Source organism: Podarcis bocagei, assembly GCF_964188305.1.
Source record: "Podarcis bocagei genome assembly, chromosome: 2".
Taxonomy (NCBI): domain Eukaryota; kingdom Metazoa; phylum Chordata; class Lepidosauria; order Squamata; family Lacertidae; genus Podarcis; species Podarcis bocagei.
Window position 1 is genome coordinate 16,093,383 of NC_138126.1, and position 15,554 is coordinate 16,108,936.

At 46.3% G+C, this 15,554-nt stretch overlaps 1 protein-coding gene and 1 long non-coding RNA gene across 2 annotated transcripts in view; both read right to left on the bottom strand.

The window, feature by feature from the left end:
- The window catches only part of LOC308579775 (uncharacterized protein), a 78,374-nt gene extending 67,934 nt beyond the window's left edge, over positions 1-10,440 (bottom strand). The window contains exons 1-7 of the mRNA XM_081180708.1: positions 9,961-10,440; positions 9,124-9,219; positions 8,615-8,845; positions 8,201-8,223; positions 7,640-7,761; positions 5,105-5,137; positions 3,104-3,664 (exon numbers count right to left, since the gene is read on the bottom strand). Of these exons, the coding sequence (XP_081036834.1) occupies positions 3,104-3,664; positions 5,105-5,137; positions 7,640-7,761; positions 8,201-8,223; positions 8,615-8,845; positions 9,124-9,219; positions 9,961-10,392 (1,498 nt within the window). The 5' untranslated portion in view covers positions 10,393-10,440. The remainder of the gene's footprint in view (positions 1-3,103; positions 3,665-5,104; positions 5,138-7,639; positions 7,762-8,200; positions 8,224-8,614; positions 8,846-9,123; positions 9,220-9,960) is intronic.
- A 3,759-nt stretch (positions 10,441-14,199) lies between these two features.
- Positions 14,200-15,211, bottom strand: LOC308581383. The gene is made up of 2 exons (XR_014005037.1): positions 15,142-15,211; positions 14,200-14,685 (listed from the first exon to the last, which is right to left on the bottom strand). It is a non-coding gene; the product is annotated as an uncharacterized lncRNA (long non-coding RNA).
- Between the last annotated feature and the right edge of the window lie 343 nt (positions 15,212-15,554).

A 15,554-nucleotide genomic window follows, 5' to 3' on the forward strand; every position in this document is an offset into this window, starting at 1 on the left:
ATCTTTCCTCCTGAGCAACCAATAAATGAAATCTTGGTGTCTGATCAAAGGAATTTGCACACACGTGTATTCATCGCATGCTTCCTCAACGCTCGATGTCTGGCAGCTTAACACGTAAACTGACTCCACAGGGAAGCATGGCGTCGGGGGTGGTGTGCAAGTGGCTCTTGTGGCAACTGATTCATCACAAGCCTCCATGAGACGCTGCCGTCGTCCAGAGAGGGACAGACCTCTGTGAAGCAGCTTGAAGTACCTGGATTTCCTTTAAGGCTGTGGCTCTAAGCATATTTATTTGGGAACAAGTTCCATTGCGGGAAGGGGACAGAGAGAAGGGACAGCCCAGGCCAATGTCTTTGGAGGGTGGGGCAAATAGTCCCAAGATCTTAATGCTCCCACTTGAATTACTTGTGAGTTGGGCAGGTGAGCTTTAAACCAAAGCTGGCAGAATGCTCTGTGTTTGTGAGAGACAGCTGCCTTGATGTGCCGTTGGGTCACTAGACGTGGGAACTACAATGTCTACTGCGCATGCATTAGATGAGAATGAATTCACTGTAGGTTCCTGTGGAATGCCCTCCCATCAGATGTCAAACAGATAAACAACCACACAATATTCTGGAGACATCTGAAGGCAGCCCTATATTGGGAAGTTCTTAATATTTGATGTTTTACTATGTTTTTATATGTGCTGTAAGCTGCCCAGAGTGGCTGGGGAAACCAAGCCAGATGGGTGGGATATAAATAATAAAATAAAATTATTATTCTGAGACTGGAATAATGCGAGTCAGGACTGGAAGTTTTAATGGATAATGTGAGGTAGGCAAACCAGCTCCTTGAGTTGGACCCTGCCTGGTCCCATGGGGAGCAGTTCTCTCACAGTCCTTCTCCTATAAAGACCCTTATGGATCCGTAACTGCTTGGTTTCTGCTCACTGCAGACAGATCTGCATGGACCTGTCTATTAACTACAAAGCCCCTAAGAGAAAATAATTGTATACATGGGAATCTACCACACACCCACCCTGAAATTCCCTAGATTGTCTCTGTTCTCTCCTCAGAGCTTGTCAGTGGTTATGTTCTGGGGGTCTGCATTCAAAGGCAAAATCACATAAAGGCAGGAAGACCCCCAGAAATGCCTTCTGCAACCTTGCTAGAGGGCAGTAAGGAAGGCGGAGGAAAACCCAGGGCCAAAAGAGTTTAAGCCCTTTGCCTTGCTTTCTTTTTTTTTTTTATAAAATTTTTATTGGTTTTACAACATTTTTGAGAAAAACAGACAAACATTAAAAATGACAAACATACACGTATAGTTTCAAACATATTTTCATAAACCTCCTTTCTAGGACTTCCCCATACCCCCCCTCTCTGCATCCCAATGTCCATAGTTCAACTAGCAACTCCCAGTTATTACTTTCCAATCTCTATCATCTTAGTCCTCTCTTACACTCTGACCTTATGTCCCTGTACCCCTTTGTTTCTGGAAACTACGACATTTTAACATTCATTAAGTTTATAGTAGTCCTTAAGATAGTTTTTAAATTTTCTCCATTCTTCTTCTACCGTCTCTTTTCGTTGGTCACGGATTCTGCCTGTCATCTCGGCCAATGTCATGTAGTCCATCACTTTCATCTGCCATTCTTCCAAAGTGGGTAGGTCCTGTGTCTTCCAATACTTTGCGATGAGTATTCTTGCTGCTGTTGTGGCATACATGAAAAAAGCTCTATCTTTCTTTGTCACCAATTGGCCGACAATGCCCAAGAGGAAGGCCTCTGGTTTTTTAGAAAAGGTACATTTAAGTACCTTTTTCATTTCATTATAGATCATTTCCCAGAAGGCCTTAATCTTCGGGCATGTCCACCAAAGGTGATAAAAAGTACCTTCAGTCTCTTTACACTTCCAACATTTGTTATCGGGCAAATGATAGATTTTTGCCAGCTTGACTGGGGTCATGTACCACCTGTATACCATTTTCATAATGTTTTCCTTTAAGGCATTACATGCCGTAAATTTTATACCGGTGTTCCATAACCATTCCCAGTCAGCTGACATAATGTTATGTCCAACATCCTGAGCCCACTTAATCATAGCCGATTTAACTGTTTCATCCTGTGTGTTCCATTTCAACAACAAGTTGTACATTCTAGATAGATTCTTAGTATTGGGTTCTAACAATTCGGTTTCTAATTTTGATTTTTCCACCTGGAAGCCGACTTTCCTGTCCTGTTTAAAAAATTCCATTATTTGACGATATTGGAACCAATTTTCCACTTTATGCTTCAATTTCTCCTGACTTTGTAATTTGAACTTATCTCCATCCTGTTCTAAAATTTCCCAATACTTCGGCCATCCGACCTCCATATTGAGTTTTTTCACTGCATTAGCCTCCACTGGTGACACCCATCTAGGGGTTTTGTTTTCCAATAGATCTTTATATCTTATCCAAACATTAAACAATGCTTTTCTGACAATGTGATTTTTGAAGGCACTGTTAACTTTATCATACCAAAGATATGCATGCCAACCAAAAGCGTTATTGAAACCTTCCAGATCCAAGATGTCTGTATTCTCGAGGAGCATCCATTCTTTGAGCCAGCAAAAAGCTGCTGCCTCATAATACAATTTTAGGTCCGGCAGGGCAAAACCCCCTCTTTCTTTGCCTTGCTTTCTGGTCTCTGGAGGCTCTTGTGAGATATCGCATGGCCCCTTCTGAATGTTACTTCCAAGCCTTGCGCCATCTTGATATTTTTGTTTTGACGAAGCATGCAAGGCAAGGATCGTGTAACTAAGCTGCGTGCAGATTTTGGGCCACTTTGGATATAGAGATTTTACTGAAATGCCACATAAGCTTCCCTGAGCAACAGCAAAGAAGAAGGGATTTTGGTTCTTGCATCTCCACAGCCAGTGAAGGTCTTGGGGGAGGGAAACGGAAACAGAAAACAGGACGGAGGCTGAGGGAAGTTTTAAGCGATGCCTCTTCAGAATTCTGATTTTATTCAGAAGTGATGAGCGTATTCTCCATAGAAAGCTGTAAGTCAGACTTCAGTGACTTTTGCGCTATGATGGACACTCCGGTCAGTCTATCACTCTTTTGCCAATACAGCTGCCCCTTTAGTGCCTCTGAGATAAGAGAGAACTTAGATCGAAGATGTGTTGATATGTATCTGCTTGTCTGTCTCTATCCTCAGAGAGTGCTAAGTGGCCTTTGGCAGACACAGAAAACAAGGGCTGGAAGGTTTCTCCTGAGAAGGAGGCTGCTGAATATGACTGGAGAAGGGCTGCTGTATCAGCATCGTAAAAGGATACCCACCCCCCTTCACAGTTCAGGGCCACTCGGATCCTCTCGGGCTCCTTACGGGGGGAGCAGAACTTGTACCTACCGCGCCACTTTCCCATACCCCAGATCCCTTCACTAGGACCAAAAGAGAACTTGCCCTTCCTCTTCACAGACTTTCTGGCCACCCCCACGGCCCATTCCCCCTCACTCCCCACAACGACTTCCCAGAAACGTCGGCCTGATGTGAAACCCTCACATCCCAGTATATAGCTATGTATGTCAAATCTCTCAGGGCTGTCTGGCAGGTCTTGACGCACTTCTCCCTCTCTCACGCTCTTTCGATCCTCAGACAGGATGAGGTAGGGATTTGCTGTGTCTGGATCCAAAGTTATGTTTTCTGTGGCGGCAGAGGAGGAAAGAAAAGAGAAACGACGTCAACTGGGAAGCTGACTTTGCTTTAGACAGTAATGTAATTCCCTCTGAAATGAACAGGGACTCAGTTAACTGTGTTCAGGACTAGGATGCTCCACAAGTTCTTAATAATAATTATTGAAACATCTGTATGGTTTTGGGGGAGTTGTGCCATCAAAAGGAACCCTCCTATTTTCTGGTAATGAAATCACTATGCACAGAAACCTTACACCAGCTCTGTAAGTAAGGTCAACTTTATTATGCCCATTTTTCAGACGGGAGGACTGAGGCTGAGAGTGGCCTCTTTACTCATCAAAGCAGAGACTCCCTGATTCACAGCTCAATCTTTTCCCTCACACAACACAGTATGCTTGAAATGCCAGGTAAATCTGGCAGCAGGCCACAGCAGAGAACACACCCTTCTCATGGCAACCACCCAAGTTCAGTTATGTATTTAAAGGATGTTTTACCCCACCTTTCCAGGCAGTTTATAAAAAGAAAAAACGCTGACACCCATAAAACTGTCTCTATGCTCTGCTGTTTATGAAAGCGACTAGTCTCCCTTGACCCTCTCTGTGTGAAAAGACCTTCTTGGGGCTCTGAGAGCAAATCAGGGGGGGGCTCTGTTTTGATGAGCAGATGTTGTCAGGCAGGCTGCCTCTCTCTGCAGTTGCCAGACAGTTGACTTGCCTGTTGGGAATGTTGAAGCTCTGCTCATCTCACTGGTATTGGTAATGAAACTCAAATAGGGCAAAAATGCATTCTCCTCCAATGATATCCTTCAAAAGATCGTTTTAATGAAGGCCTGGCGCCTTTGTTGTACACATTTAGGTGCCAGGCAAAAACATTCCTCTTTAACCAGGCCTTTGGCTGATTGACATCTGATGCCCTTTTAAAATGTGAATTGGGAGAGTGTAACAACCTAAGTAAGGGACATGGGGGGGTGCTGTGGTCTAAATCACTGAACCTCTTGGGCTTGCCTATCAGAAGGTTGGCGGTTCGAATCCCCACGACGGGGTGAGCTCCCGTTGCTCAGTCCCAGTTCCTGCCAACCTAGCAGTTTGAAAGCATGCCAAAAAGTGCAAGTAGATAAATAGGTACCGCTCCTGCGGGAAGGTAAACGGCGTTTCAACGTGCTGTTCTGGTTTCAGTGTTCCGTTGCACCAGAAGTGGGTTAGTCATGCTGGCCACATGACCTGAAAAAACTGTCTGCGGTCAAACACCGGCTCCCTTGCGTGTAAAGCGAGATGAGCGCCGCAACCCTAGAGTCATTTGCGACTGGACTTAACTCTCAAGGGTCCTTTACCTTTACTAACCTAATTTATCACTTCCTGAAAGTGACAGAAAACCTGTAAGGCAGATGTGGAAACTGCTAACTGGGAGGGGGGGGGATAAAATTGTGCCGCTATTCGACCCTGAAATTTACCTTTTTGCAGCTCAAGTCCAGATTCCACAGTGTCTGGCGAAGAAAAGGGAACAGAGATTTAGCATCACACCATCACCCTGGTAACTAATCTGGTAATGACAATATGAGCTCATGCAATTATAGCTGGGGAAGCCAGAGTGGTGAACTTTAGGCATTGTGGACTACAGTTCCCATCATCCCTAAGCATCGGCCATGCCAGCTGGAGCTCATGGGAGTTGCCATTTAAAATGTCTAAAACCCACCATGCTGCCTATACCTGCATAAGCCAGGGCAGGGGCGATGTCAAGATTCAGGCCTGCTCAGACCTGAGAGGAGGAGCAGGACCCCCAGAAGATCTCCCCATCAGCAACAATCTTGAGGAGATGTTGTTGTTGTTGTTGTTGTTGTTGTTGTTGTTGTTGTTGTTGTTGTTGTTGTTGTTGTTATACCCCACCCAGCCACTCTGCGTGGCTCACAGCATATACAGTGGTACCTCAGGTTACATATGCATCAGGTTACATACGCTTCAGGTTACAGACTCCGCTAACCCAGAAATAGTGCTTCAGGTTAAGAACTTTGCTTCAGGATGAGAACAGAAATTGTGCTCCAGCGGCACGGCAGCAGCAGCAGGCCCCATTAGCTAAAGTGGTGCTTCAGGCTAAGAACAGTTTCAGGTTAAGTACGGACCTCCGGAACGAATTAAGTACTTAACCCGAGGTACCACTGTATTGAAACATAGTAAAAAATCAAACATTAAAAACTTCCTGATACAGGGCTGCCTTCAGTTGTCATCTAAAAGTGAGATAGTTGTTTATCTCCTTGACATCTGAAGGGAGGGCGTTCCAGATGGTGGGTGTCCCTACTGAGAAGGCCCTGTGGCCCTCACTTCTCGCAGGGAGGGAACCTCCAGAAGGCCCTCGGCGCTGGACCTCAGTGTCCAGGCTGAACGATGGGGGTGGAGAGGCTCCTTCAGGTATACTGGGCCGAGGCGTTTTAGGGCTTTAAAGGTCAGCACCAACACTTTGACTTCTGCTCAGAAACGTACTGGGAGCCAATGTAGATCTTTCTGGACCAGTGTTATATGGTCTCAGTAGCCAGTCCCAGTCACCAGTATAGCTGCTGCATTTTGGATTAGTTGTAGTTTCCGGGTCACCTTCAAAGGTAGCCCCATGTACAGTGCACTGCAGTAGTCCAAGTGGGAGATAACTAGACCATGGCAAGACAGCCTGCGGGCAGATAGGGTCTCAGCCTGTGTAACAGATGGAGCTGGTAGCCAGCTGCCCTGGCTACCCTCTCCTGCATTCTTAGCCAGCTGCTTCTCTGCACACCCCTCTCGTGCTCCTTGTCCCTTCTGTGTTTTTCCTTCCCTCCCCACTTAAAATGTGGTTACAAAGCATGGATCCACATGGATCCTCAGGATCTTTGCATTGGGTCACCCCAAATTCACCATCAGATCACATAGCATGTCCGTGGCTACAGCCTGCCCCCCAAAAATCACGCACCCACTGTTGCCTGGGACTGCAGTGGTGCAAAAACGTGGTTACAAAGCATGGATCCACATGGATTCTCAGGATTTTTGCATTGGGTCACCCCCAAATTCACCATCAGATCACATGTCTGTGGCCACAGCATGAAGCACAAAAATGATACATCCACTGTTTCATTCAGAATCCCCCCCCCCCCTTGTTTTCCTCCTCTAAAAATGATGTGCGTGTTATGGTCAGGTGCGTGTTATAGAGCGAAAAATACGGTACTTTGGCTCCCAGTATGTTTCCGAGCACAATTCAAAGTGTTGGTCCTGACCTTTAAAGCCCTAAACGGCCTTGGTCCAGTATATCTGAAGGAGCGTCTCCACCCCCATCGTTCTACGCGGACACTGAGGTCCAGCACCGAGGGCCTTCTGGCGGTTCCCTCACTGCGAGAAGCCAAGTTACAGGGAACCAGGCAGAGGGCCTTCTTGGTAGTGGCGCCTTCCCTGTGGAATGCCCTCCCACCAGATGTCAAAGAGAACAACAACTACCAGACTTTTAGAAGACATCTGAAGGCAGCCCTGTTTAGGGAAGCTTTTAATGTTTGATGTATTATAGTATTTTAATATTTTTTGGAAGCCGCCCAGAGTGGCTGGGGAGGCCCAGCCAGATGGGCAGGGTATAAATAATAAATTATTATTATTGTTATTATTATTATTATTATTATTATTATGGCCCCACAAGAGACTCTCACAGCCTACTAAGCAATGCAGAGAGCTTTAAAGCGATTTTCATGGAAGGATTAAGAGCACCATTTCTCACAAGAGCCTCCACCTCCCAACAAGTAATTGTTTCCTCCCCACTTCCTATTTATTTATTTGTGATCCCCATCAAGCTGTGACTGTGAGTAAAATTAGCGTATGTTGTGAGTCATGTGTATACAAAAGGGTGGTATCAGGATATTGAAAGAGGATAAATACATAAACCTTTCATTTTCCTGGCATTGCTAATATTACAAATGACCTGGACACTTTCATGAACACTTTGAAATATCTAGTATAGAATCCTCACAGCCCTTCTTTACTACCTCTGAATTTCTTCATGACTCCCTCCAGGAAGGGATTTATATCTTTGAAGTCCCAGATCTTCCACTTCAGGGCAGGAGGAAAAGCCACCGGAGGATCCTCTAAGTTCTCCTTCTCCTGAGACCTGGGAGGAGAAGAACAAAGTCAAGCCACCATCCTTCCAATGCAAGGAGCTTTCTGACAAGGCAGGTGTCTCATTCTGATGATAAAGGCACGATGGATATATCATGAAGACTTGGGAGCAGGGTTCTTCCTATGGCAAAAAGGAGCATCTAGCTGACGTCTGCATCTAGAAAGCATCTAAGAAGTTGAAGGAAACCCGACACACACCTGCTTCCATAGTACATGGAAGGGAATATATGGAGATAAGACTGAATGTATGCAGATGAATTATTTAGAAGAAAAATAACAACACAAGGTCCTTAGAAAGAGATCTAGAACTGCATCAGTTTTATCGAAGCATTTCAAAGGATTAAAGTTATTAATACCTTTTAGCCCTGTGGTTACATTTAAAGTAGGGAGAAAGTAGTAACATAATGAGGCAGGGGTTTCCCATCACTTACCTCTGCAACAAGCTTCCAATATCCTGGAAAAAAAGAAAGAAAGAAAGAAAGAAAGAAAGAAAGAAAGAAAGAAAGAAAAAGAAAGAAAGAAAGAAAGAAAGAAATTAGTGGAGCCATTTCTCCACTCAGTTATAAATGCTAAGCAGCTGAGTACCAGCTTCTGGGAATCACAGGTTTGGAGATCACTAATTTTTTTAGGCTTCTCAGAGACCTCTGGTTGGCCAATGAGAGAACACAATGCTAGAATGATGGAGCCTGTGGTTTGATCTAGCAGGGCCCCTTTTGCAACCCCTGTACTGACGTATTTCACCCTTCATGTACTGTTTTCATTCCTTCAGCATTTTTATGTGACTAAGAAATGCCTATAGTCTGAAGCAGCCCACTCCACCCTCTCACATCAGGATGAGGCCTCACCTGCAGGAGTTCACTCGCTGGTTCCTGAAGCTTCTCCTCCATCTCCCGGATGAGGCTGTCAAGAGAGGAGAGTTCCCTGGAGAGTCTGGCCAGGTGCTCCTCCCTTTGGGCTGCAATCTCCTTCTCCACTTCTGCCATCTGGGCCAGAATACGTTTCTCCTGTTCTTCCAGAAACTGGTGCAGTCGCCTGAACTCAGCCACCATCTTTTCCCTCTCTGCACCTGTTTGTTTCTGCAGCAAAGAGATTGAAAGAAGAGAACAGTGGGCCAATATCAGGCATCTAGTCTGCTCTTGAGGATGAAGAGGTCAGTTATCCCAATTCCCTTGGAAGGCCACTTCTGACATGTTCAGCAGAGAAAGAACTCCATAAAAACTTACAAGTCCACCCCCTCCTTTAAATGGTCTTTCATGCTCTGTGGGAGATGGGGCTGTTCAAAAAGAAACCACTTTCTGTATTCCACATTCATTGCCCCCCCCCCCAAGACCTTAAAAGAAACAATTATGCTTACAAGCAGGTCTTGACTTTCCTTTTCTGCGTCTGCTTTAAACACCAGAAATTTTTCTCTCTCCTTTTTCATGTTGTCTAGGCAGGTGCTGATCTGATCCTGAAAACAAAACCAAACAAATCAAAATCAAAGTTTACTTGCTTTTTTTCTCTGTTGGAATTCATAATAACAGGAAAGATGAATCACCTGCTTGCTCCCTGCCCCAAAGACTGTGGTCTTTGCCTTCGTCATCCTGGGAGCCTGTGGCGCAATGGGTCAGTGTGTCTGGCTGTTAACCAGAAGGTTGGTGGTTGGAGCCCAACCAGGGATGGCTGTGGGCAGAATTCCTGCATTGCGGGGGGTTGGACTAGATGGCCCTCAGGGTCCCTTCCAACTCTTCTATTCTATCCCTGCCACCTGCACTGCCCCACCCTCCAGCCCTTTCCTAAGGGAGCTGCTTCCAGAGGATGAACTGGGGGTGAGTTTCTCCTGCAGGGGGACATTAGGGGCACTGTGTATCTGAAGAAGTGTGCATGCACACGAAAGCTCATACCAAGAACTAACTTAGTTGGTCTTTAAGGTGCTACTGGAAGGAATTTTTTTATTTTGACTATGGCAGACCAACACAGCTACCTATCTACTATTAGGGGCACTGTAATCCCCAGAAAGGAAGAAAGAAATGTTTATTGAACAGAGTTTCCGAAGTTTAGTTTTTAGAAGGCTGCACAAAAGCTCCTGCTGGCGAGTGACTCTTTGGCTGCCAGAGGGGAGAATATATTAAAGCGTTTTCTTGCAATACCCCCTTCTCTGTAGCTCTTTCACCCTCATCATCCCCAAACGAAACCCAGAGAGATTTCTCACCTTGTACTCCTGGGACGCCTCCTCCAGAGGAATCACCTCGTGGCTTTTGTGCTCCTTGGATACATTACACACGAGACAGATGGGGCTTTCGTCCTTCTTGCAGAAGAGCTTCAGGGGCTCCTGGTGCTTCCCGCAGACCCTCCCCTTTCCTTCGGCCCCCTTTTCCTCATGAAGACGGAGTTTCCCGACTGTAAGTTTTTCTACAACATTTGCCAGCGGCCGATTGGGGATGAGGGTCCTCTGCTGAAGGATTTCCCTGCACTGAGGGCAGGAAGCCTCTCCCTCGGATTCCCCCCAGCACTGGATCAGGCAGGCTCGGCAGAAGTTGTGCCCGCACTCCGGGATGATCACCGGATCCCTGAAATACTCCAGGCAGATGGGGCAAGTGGCTTCCTCGCAGAGATCCTGCACGGGACCCCCAGAAGCAGCCATGGCTGCTGCCTCACCAGGAAGAGAGAGTTGGTTTCGTTTTCTCTCTTTTGCGCCTGCAAATGGGCGTGCTTCCTTTCCAGGAAATTCAGGCTTGATGGCTCGGGATCACAGCTGCCTGAAGAGAGGGGGAGTTAGGTGGGACACAGAGTCTTTGGGGCATGGGGATTTGTATATTAAAAAGAAAGGGGAAATATCCTGGCTGCCGATTTAAGGAGCCATTTTCCAAGGAGAGGTGGAGGGAAGCGAGTTTTTTATGAGCTTCACGTCAGCCTCAGACTTATTTGAAAGCCAGTGAATGAATCTGAATCTTGCAAGCTCCTCCCACCCAGTCGGTCAAACTCACGCGCCCCTTTCCAGCTGCAAGACACAAAAGTTCAGACTCCGAGGAGCATCGCAGCCGGAGCCCAACCCTCTCCTGTGATGCACATTCCCACGGGACCATTGGACACGAATCTGCAGCCACTGAGAACATGGGATGGAGGGTGGGGAATTTCTAAGCTGCTCTCCAGCTCCAGCGTCTTCCCAGTCCTGTCCACCTGGTCCCATCTCCAGCCCCTCTAATGGTCTGGGGGGGGGGAGAGATATCATTTCTTAAAAGGCTTTCACAGGAGGATATATTTTATTGGGATGGGGGGAGAAAGTGGGCACAAGGATGTGGCATTTATTTCCTCTTTGCTCCACTGAAGAGATTAAAAAGACGACCTGCCTTCATTTCCTCTTCCCATTTCAGCAGTGGGACTATGTCAGAAATGTTCCTGTCATGTTCCCTCTCCTTGGCCATTGACCCTGGTTCTTCAGTTTTCTCACTGCCATGGCAGATAAGGCTGAGTCTCACTTGTCCAAAGGACTTGGAACACATGCTGAAGTTGCAGAGACCAACATCAGGAAACGGTTTAATAAATGTCCCCACCACCCCTCTCCAAGCAGCCCCTGCAGTCCAACAAAATCCTCCAGAATTCTCTCTTCAATCGCCTCCACAGCCCCATTGTCATTATTTATTCTGGCAAAAAGTGGGTAGTATTTAAGTCCTGCTCAGAACAGACCCATTGAAGTCAATAGGCATGACTATCTTAGGCTCGTTTATTTCAATGGGCTTACTCTGAGTAGGACATACCTGAAACCAACCCAGATTGTATAGGATTGCTAGCCCTCCTAGCCCAGAAGTTTCTCCCATGCATTTCAGCAGAATCCACCAGAATTCTCTCTTCTCCACCTGAGAAGTTTTGCTCCACCAAACTGGGAGAGCTTTGTTCTCAAGAGGCCCTTTTTCTCACAACCCAGCTGAGTCTTCCTCAAAGAACCCCCCCCAACTGCACATGTAGAGAAGAGAGAACCAACCCCACACATTGCAAATACGGGGTTTCCGCTTGGCTCAGCTACCCCATCTTATTTTTTTCATACCTTGGGGTTTGCTTGGCCTCTGAGAGAAAGAAGCCTGATAAAACAAGGAGAAAGTAAGGCTTTCTTGCTTATTTAATTACTTGCCTCTGGAAAATTTAGGGGGGCAAAGAAATTGGGGGGGGACAGCTTTCCCAGCACCCATGTCACATGCTAAGAGGAAGGCACGCTTGGCAAATCCACACCGTGATCAACTCCCGCCCGGAAACCAATGTCCCCACTGTGGAAGGAAGTGTGGGTCCAGAATTGGCCTCCACAGTCACGGACTCATTGCTAAAACCGTGTTTATGGAAGACAATCTTACTCGGCTACGAGTGATCACCAAAGAAGGAGAAAGAAGGTTTTCCACAAACTGAAATGCAGCCAGGGATTGGGGGAGGGAGGCAGAACCGAGCAATCTATGACACAGTTGGTCAGGTAATTGTGTTTTTATTTATTCACTTGATTTAGGGTGGCAGCTGACCTCCCAACCCCCCTCTGTCTACACCCATGGCAGACACCATTGTGGGAGAAAGGCAAGAAAGCTGGGGTCATGGCAGAACCCAAACTGGATTTAAATCCCCTTTCAGAGCTTCACTGTTGATACAGGAATACCTGAACATGAGCTGCAACATATAAGAACTTCACAATGAGGGTTTGGGAGCACATCTCTGAAGAGGGATTGGCAACGTGGTGCAGATGCTGAGAAAATGGATAGGGAGATCTTTCATGATCTTAGCTCCTGGAGTGATCCAATGAAACTGAAGGAGAGCTGGAGGCGCTGCTGCAGGAGGCTTTGGGCTGAGAATATCTGGTGTTTTTTAGATACAGTGGTACCTTGGTTTACAACCATAATCCAATCCGGAGGTCCGCTCGTAAACCAAAATAGGCGCACTTTCGCCAATGGGGCCTCTAAAAAAAAAAGTTTGTAATCCAGAAAAAATGTGTTATAATCCAAAAAAAAGTTTGCAAACCGGGACACGCACTTCCGGGTTTGACGTGTTTGTAATCCAAAACGTATGCAAACTAGACTGTTCGCAAACCAAGGTACCACTGTACTGTTAAAGTTATTATTGTTGGTGATCAATATTCCTAATAAAAATATATTATAAATAGATTATGATGTTCAATGTTGATCCTTTTACAAATTTTACTCTGTTTCATTTGATCCATGCTGAAGTGAGGATTTTATTTTCCCTTAATTTGGGTATATTTTTAAGTATAGAAATGAAGAGAAAACAATTAAGGCCATTATAAATCCACCAGAAACTGCATTCAGATTCAGATTCTGGATCCTCATAGATTCTGTTTCCTTTTGCAGAAGGGTCCAGAGCTTAAGAAAGGGCTGAGGTGTCCCTGGGGAGACTTCTGAAAGCTTTTGGAGGTGGGATATTTCTGGGAGGACACACAAAAAGTAGTGGGGGAGCAGTTTCTCTCAATGTAGACATTAATGTTTTGCTTATGTTCATCATGAAGATATGTGTTATCTGCACAGGCCCCGTGGCAGCAGCAGGTCAGGTCAGAGGGGAAGTGTTTCTGGGGCTGCCAGAACACAACATCATACTATGAGGAACCTCCTGGCGCAGAGGCAGTCTACCTCTGAATAAGCTGAAGCTGTGGAGACGAACAACAGTGAGAGGGCACAACAGTGAGAGGGCGGGGTGGGGTATTACTCAGAAGGGTGGTGGGAATGGGTGATTGGCTAATAGGTGTGGTAAACCTGTTGATGACTGTTAACGACTGCAATTGGTCTTATAGGAAAAAGCTTCCGTGTATCTGAAGAAGTGTGCATGCACACAAAAGCTCATACCCACAACAAACTTAAGTGCTACTGAACAATTTTTGGAAGGATTCATTTAAGGACTTTTTTAGGGATTTTTTTTTTTAAAAAGACTTGATTCTTTTGGAGGAATTTTTTTTCTGGAGGAGTTTTTTAAATTATCTTTTTCAAGAATTATTATTATTATTATTATTATTATTGCCTTTAAGAGGGAGTGCAAGTCAGTGGCCAACACCACACAATGTGCTGTGTGAAGAAGAGAATCACCAAAACCTGTGAGCAAATCCTTTTCGTCTATATATAAAAACATAGGCACTCCTATGTCTACTCAGAAGTAAATCCCATTAAGTTGAAAAGGACTTGTTGCCGGGAAGTGGGCCCAGGGCTGTAGCTTAAATTTCCTCTTCGCTCCATAGAGCTCAATTCGAAAGACATGCTGCCCTCACTTCGTCTTCTCATTTGAGAATCAGCTTTTGGGTGGCAGAAATGAGGAAATGAAGTTGAAATGGTTAAGTAGCAAAGTGGGGGCAGTGGCAGCCCTATTGCTGTGGGGATCAGATGGGATATCACCCTGTTTATATCCCTGGGGGAAAGTGTCATGTGGGGTGGATAGGGCCATTATACCATCAAGTCTGAAATAACATAGGAGCAACAATAAGTAGCATCTTTAATAAAATCAAGCAAGTTAACAGATGAAGCATATTTCCACATTTGTTCAGGCAAGTTACACAAAAGGATGAGAGGTGATCTCTAAAAACATGTAGAGTCATACCTCTGGATATGTTGCCTTCGGGTAACGGAATTTCATGTTATGGACAGCGGCAGACCCGGAAGTCCCGGAACTGGTTACTTCCGGGTTTCGCTGTTCGTGCATGTGCAGCAGCTCAGAATTGCGCCGCGTGCATGCGCAGACACAGCACTTCATCTTATGGACGCTTCGGGCTGTGGATGTGCCTCCCTGTGATGGCCTGGGACTCGGGCTCGGACTCAGAACCAGAGGAGTCTCAGTCCGCACCAGATCCTTTGCCTCAGGCGGCATTAAACCAAGTCTGGGGCCTGATTCTGAAGAGCCCCAGTCTGCACAGGTTCCACTGCAACAAGCACCAGCTGGGCTGAGTCAGGGGCCTGAGCCTGCCCTGGCTCCAGATAATAATAATAATAATAATAATAATAATAATAATAATAATAATAATAATTTTTTATTTGTACCCCGCCCATCTGGCTGGGTTTCCCCAGCCAATCTGGGCGGCTTCCATAGAAACCAAAAATACACTAAATTATCACCCATTAAAAACTTCCCTGAACAGGGCTGCCTTAAGATGTCCTCTGAATGTCAGGTAGTTGTTTATCGCTTTGACATCTGATGGGAGGGCATTCCACAGGGCGGGAACCACTACCGAGAAGGCCCTCTGCCTGGTTCCCTGTAGCTTTGCTTCTCGCAATGAGGGAACCACCAGAAGGCCCTCGGCGCTGGACCTCAGCGTCCGGGCAGAACAATGGGGGTGGAGACGCTCCTTCAGGTATACTGGGCCGAGGCCGTTTAGGGCTTTAAAGGTCAACACCAACACTTCAAATTGTGCTCGGAAACATACTGGGAGCCAGATGCAGGGATTACCTCGTTGCCTTCAGCTGGGCCATCACTTACAGCTGCTCCACTACCAGTTTGGCCAGGAGAGGCTGAGGCGGCCTCTGGGTCTAGTAACCCACAACATCTCCCAAGCTGCAGAGACTCAGGTCTGAGAGAAGGAGAGACCTGAGTACTCGCAGGAGGAGTGCTCGCCTTCGGGCGAGACAGGGAGTTGAGTCACCGGGGGATCAGGACCGGCCGTTTCCCCGACAAAGATAAAAGGCTGTCGGACCCCACCCCAAGTTGTGGGAGCAACATTGTTGTTTGCTAGAACCTGCCTGAGACCCTGTGCCTGACCTAGCCTGGTTTCCTGCCTCGTGTCCTGCCTTGGCTCTGTTGGACTGACTCCTCATGGAATCCTTGGATTTGGGACCGGAC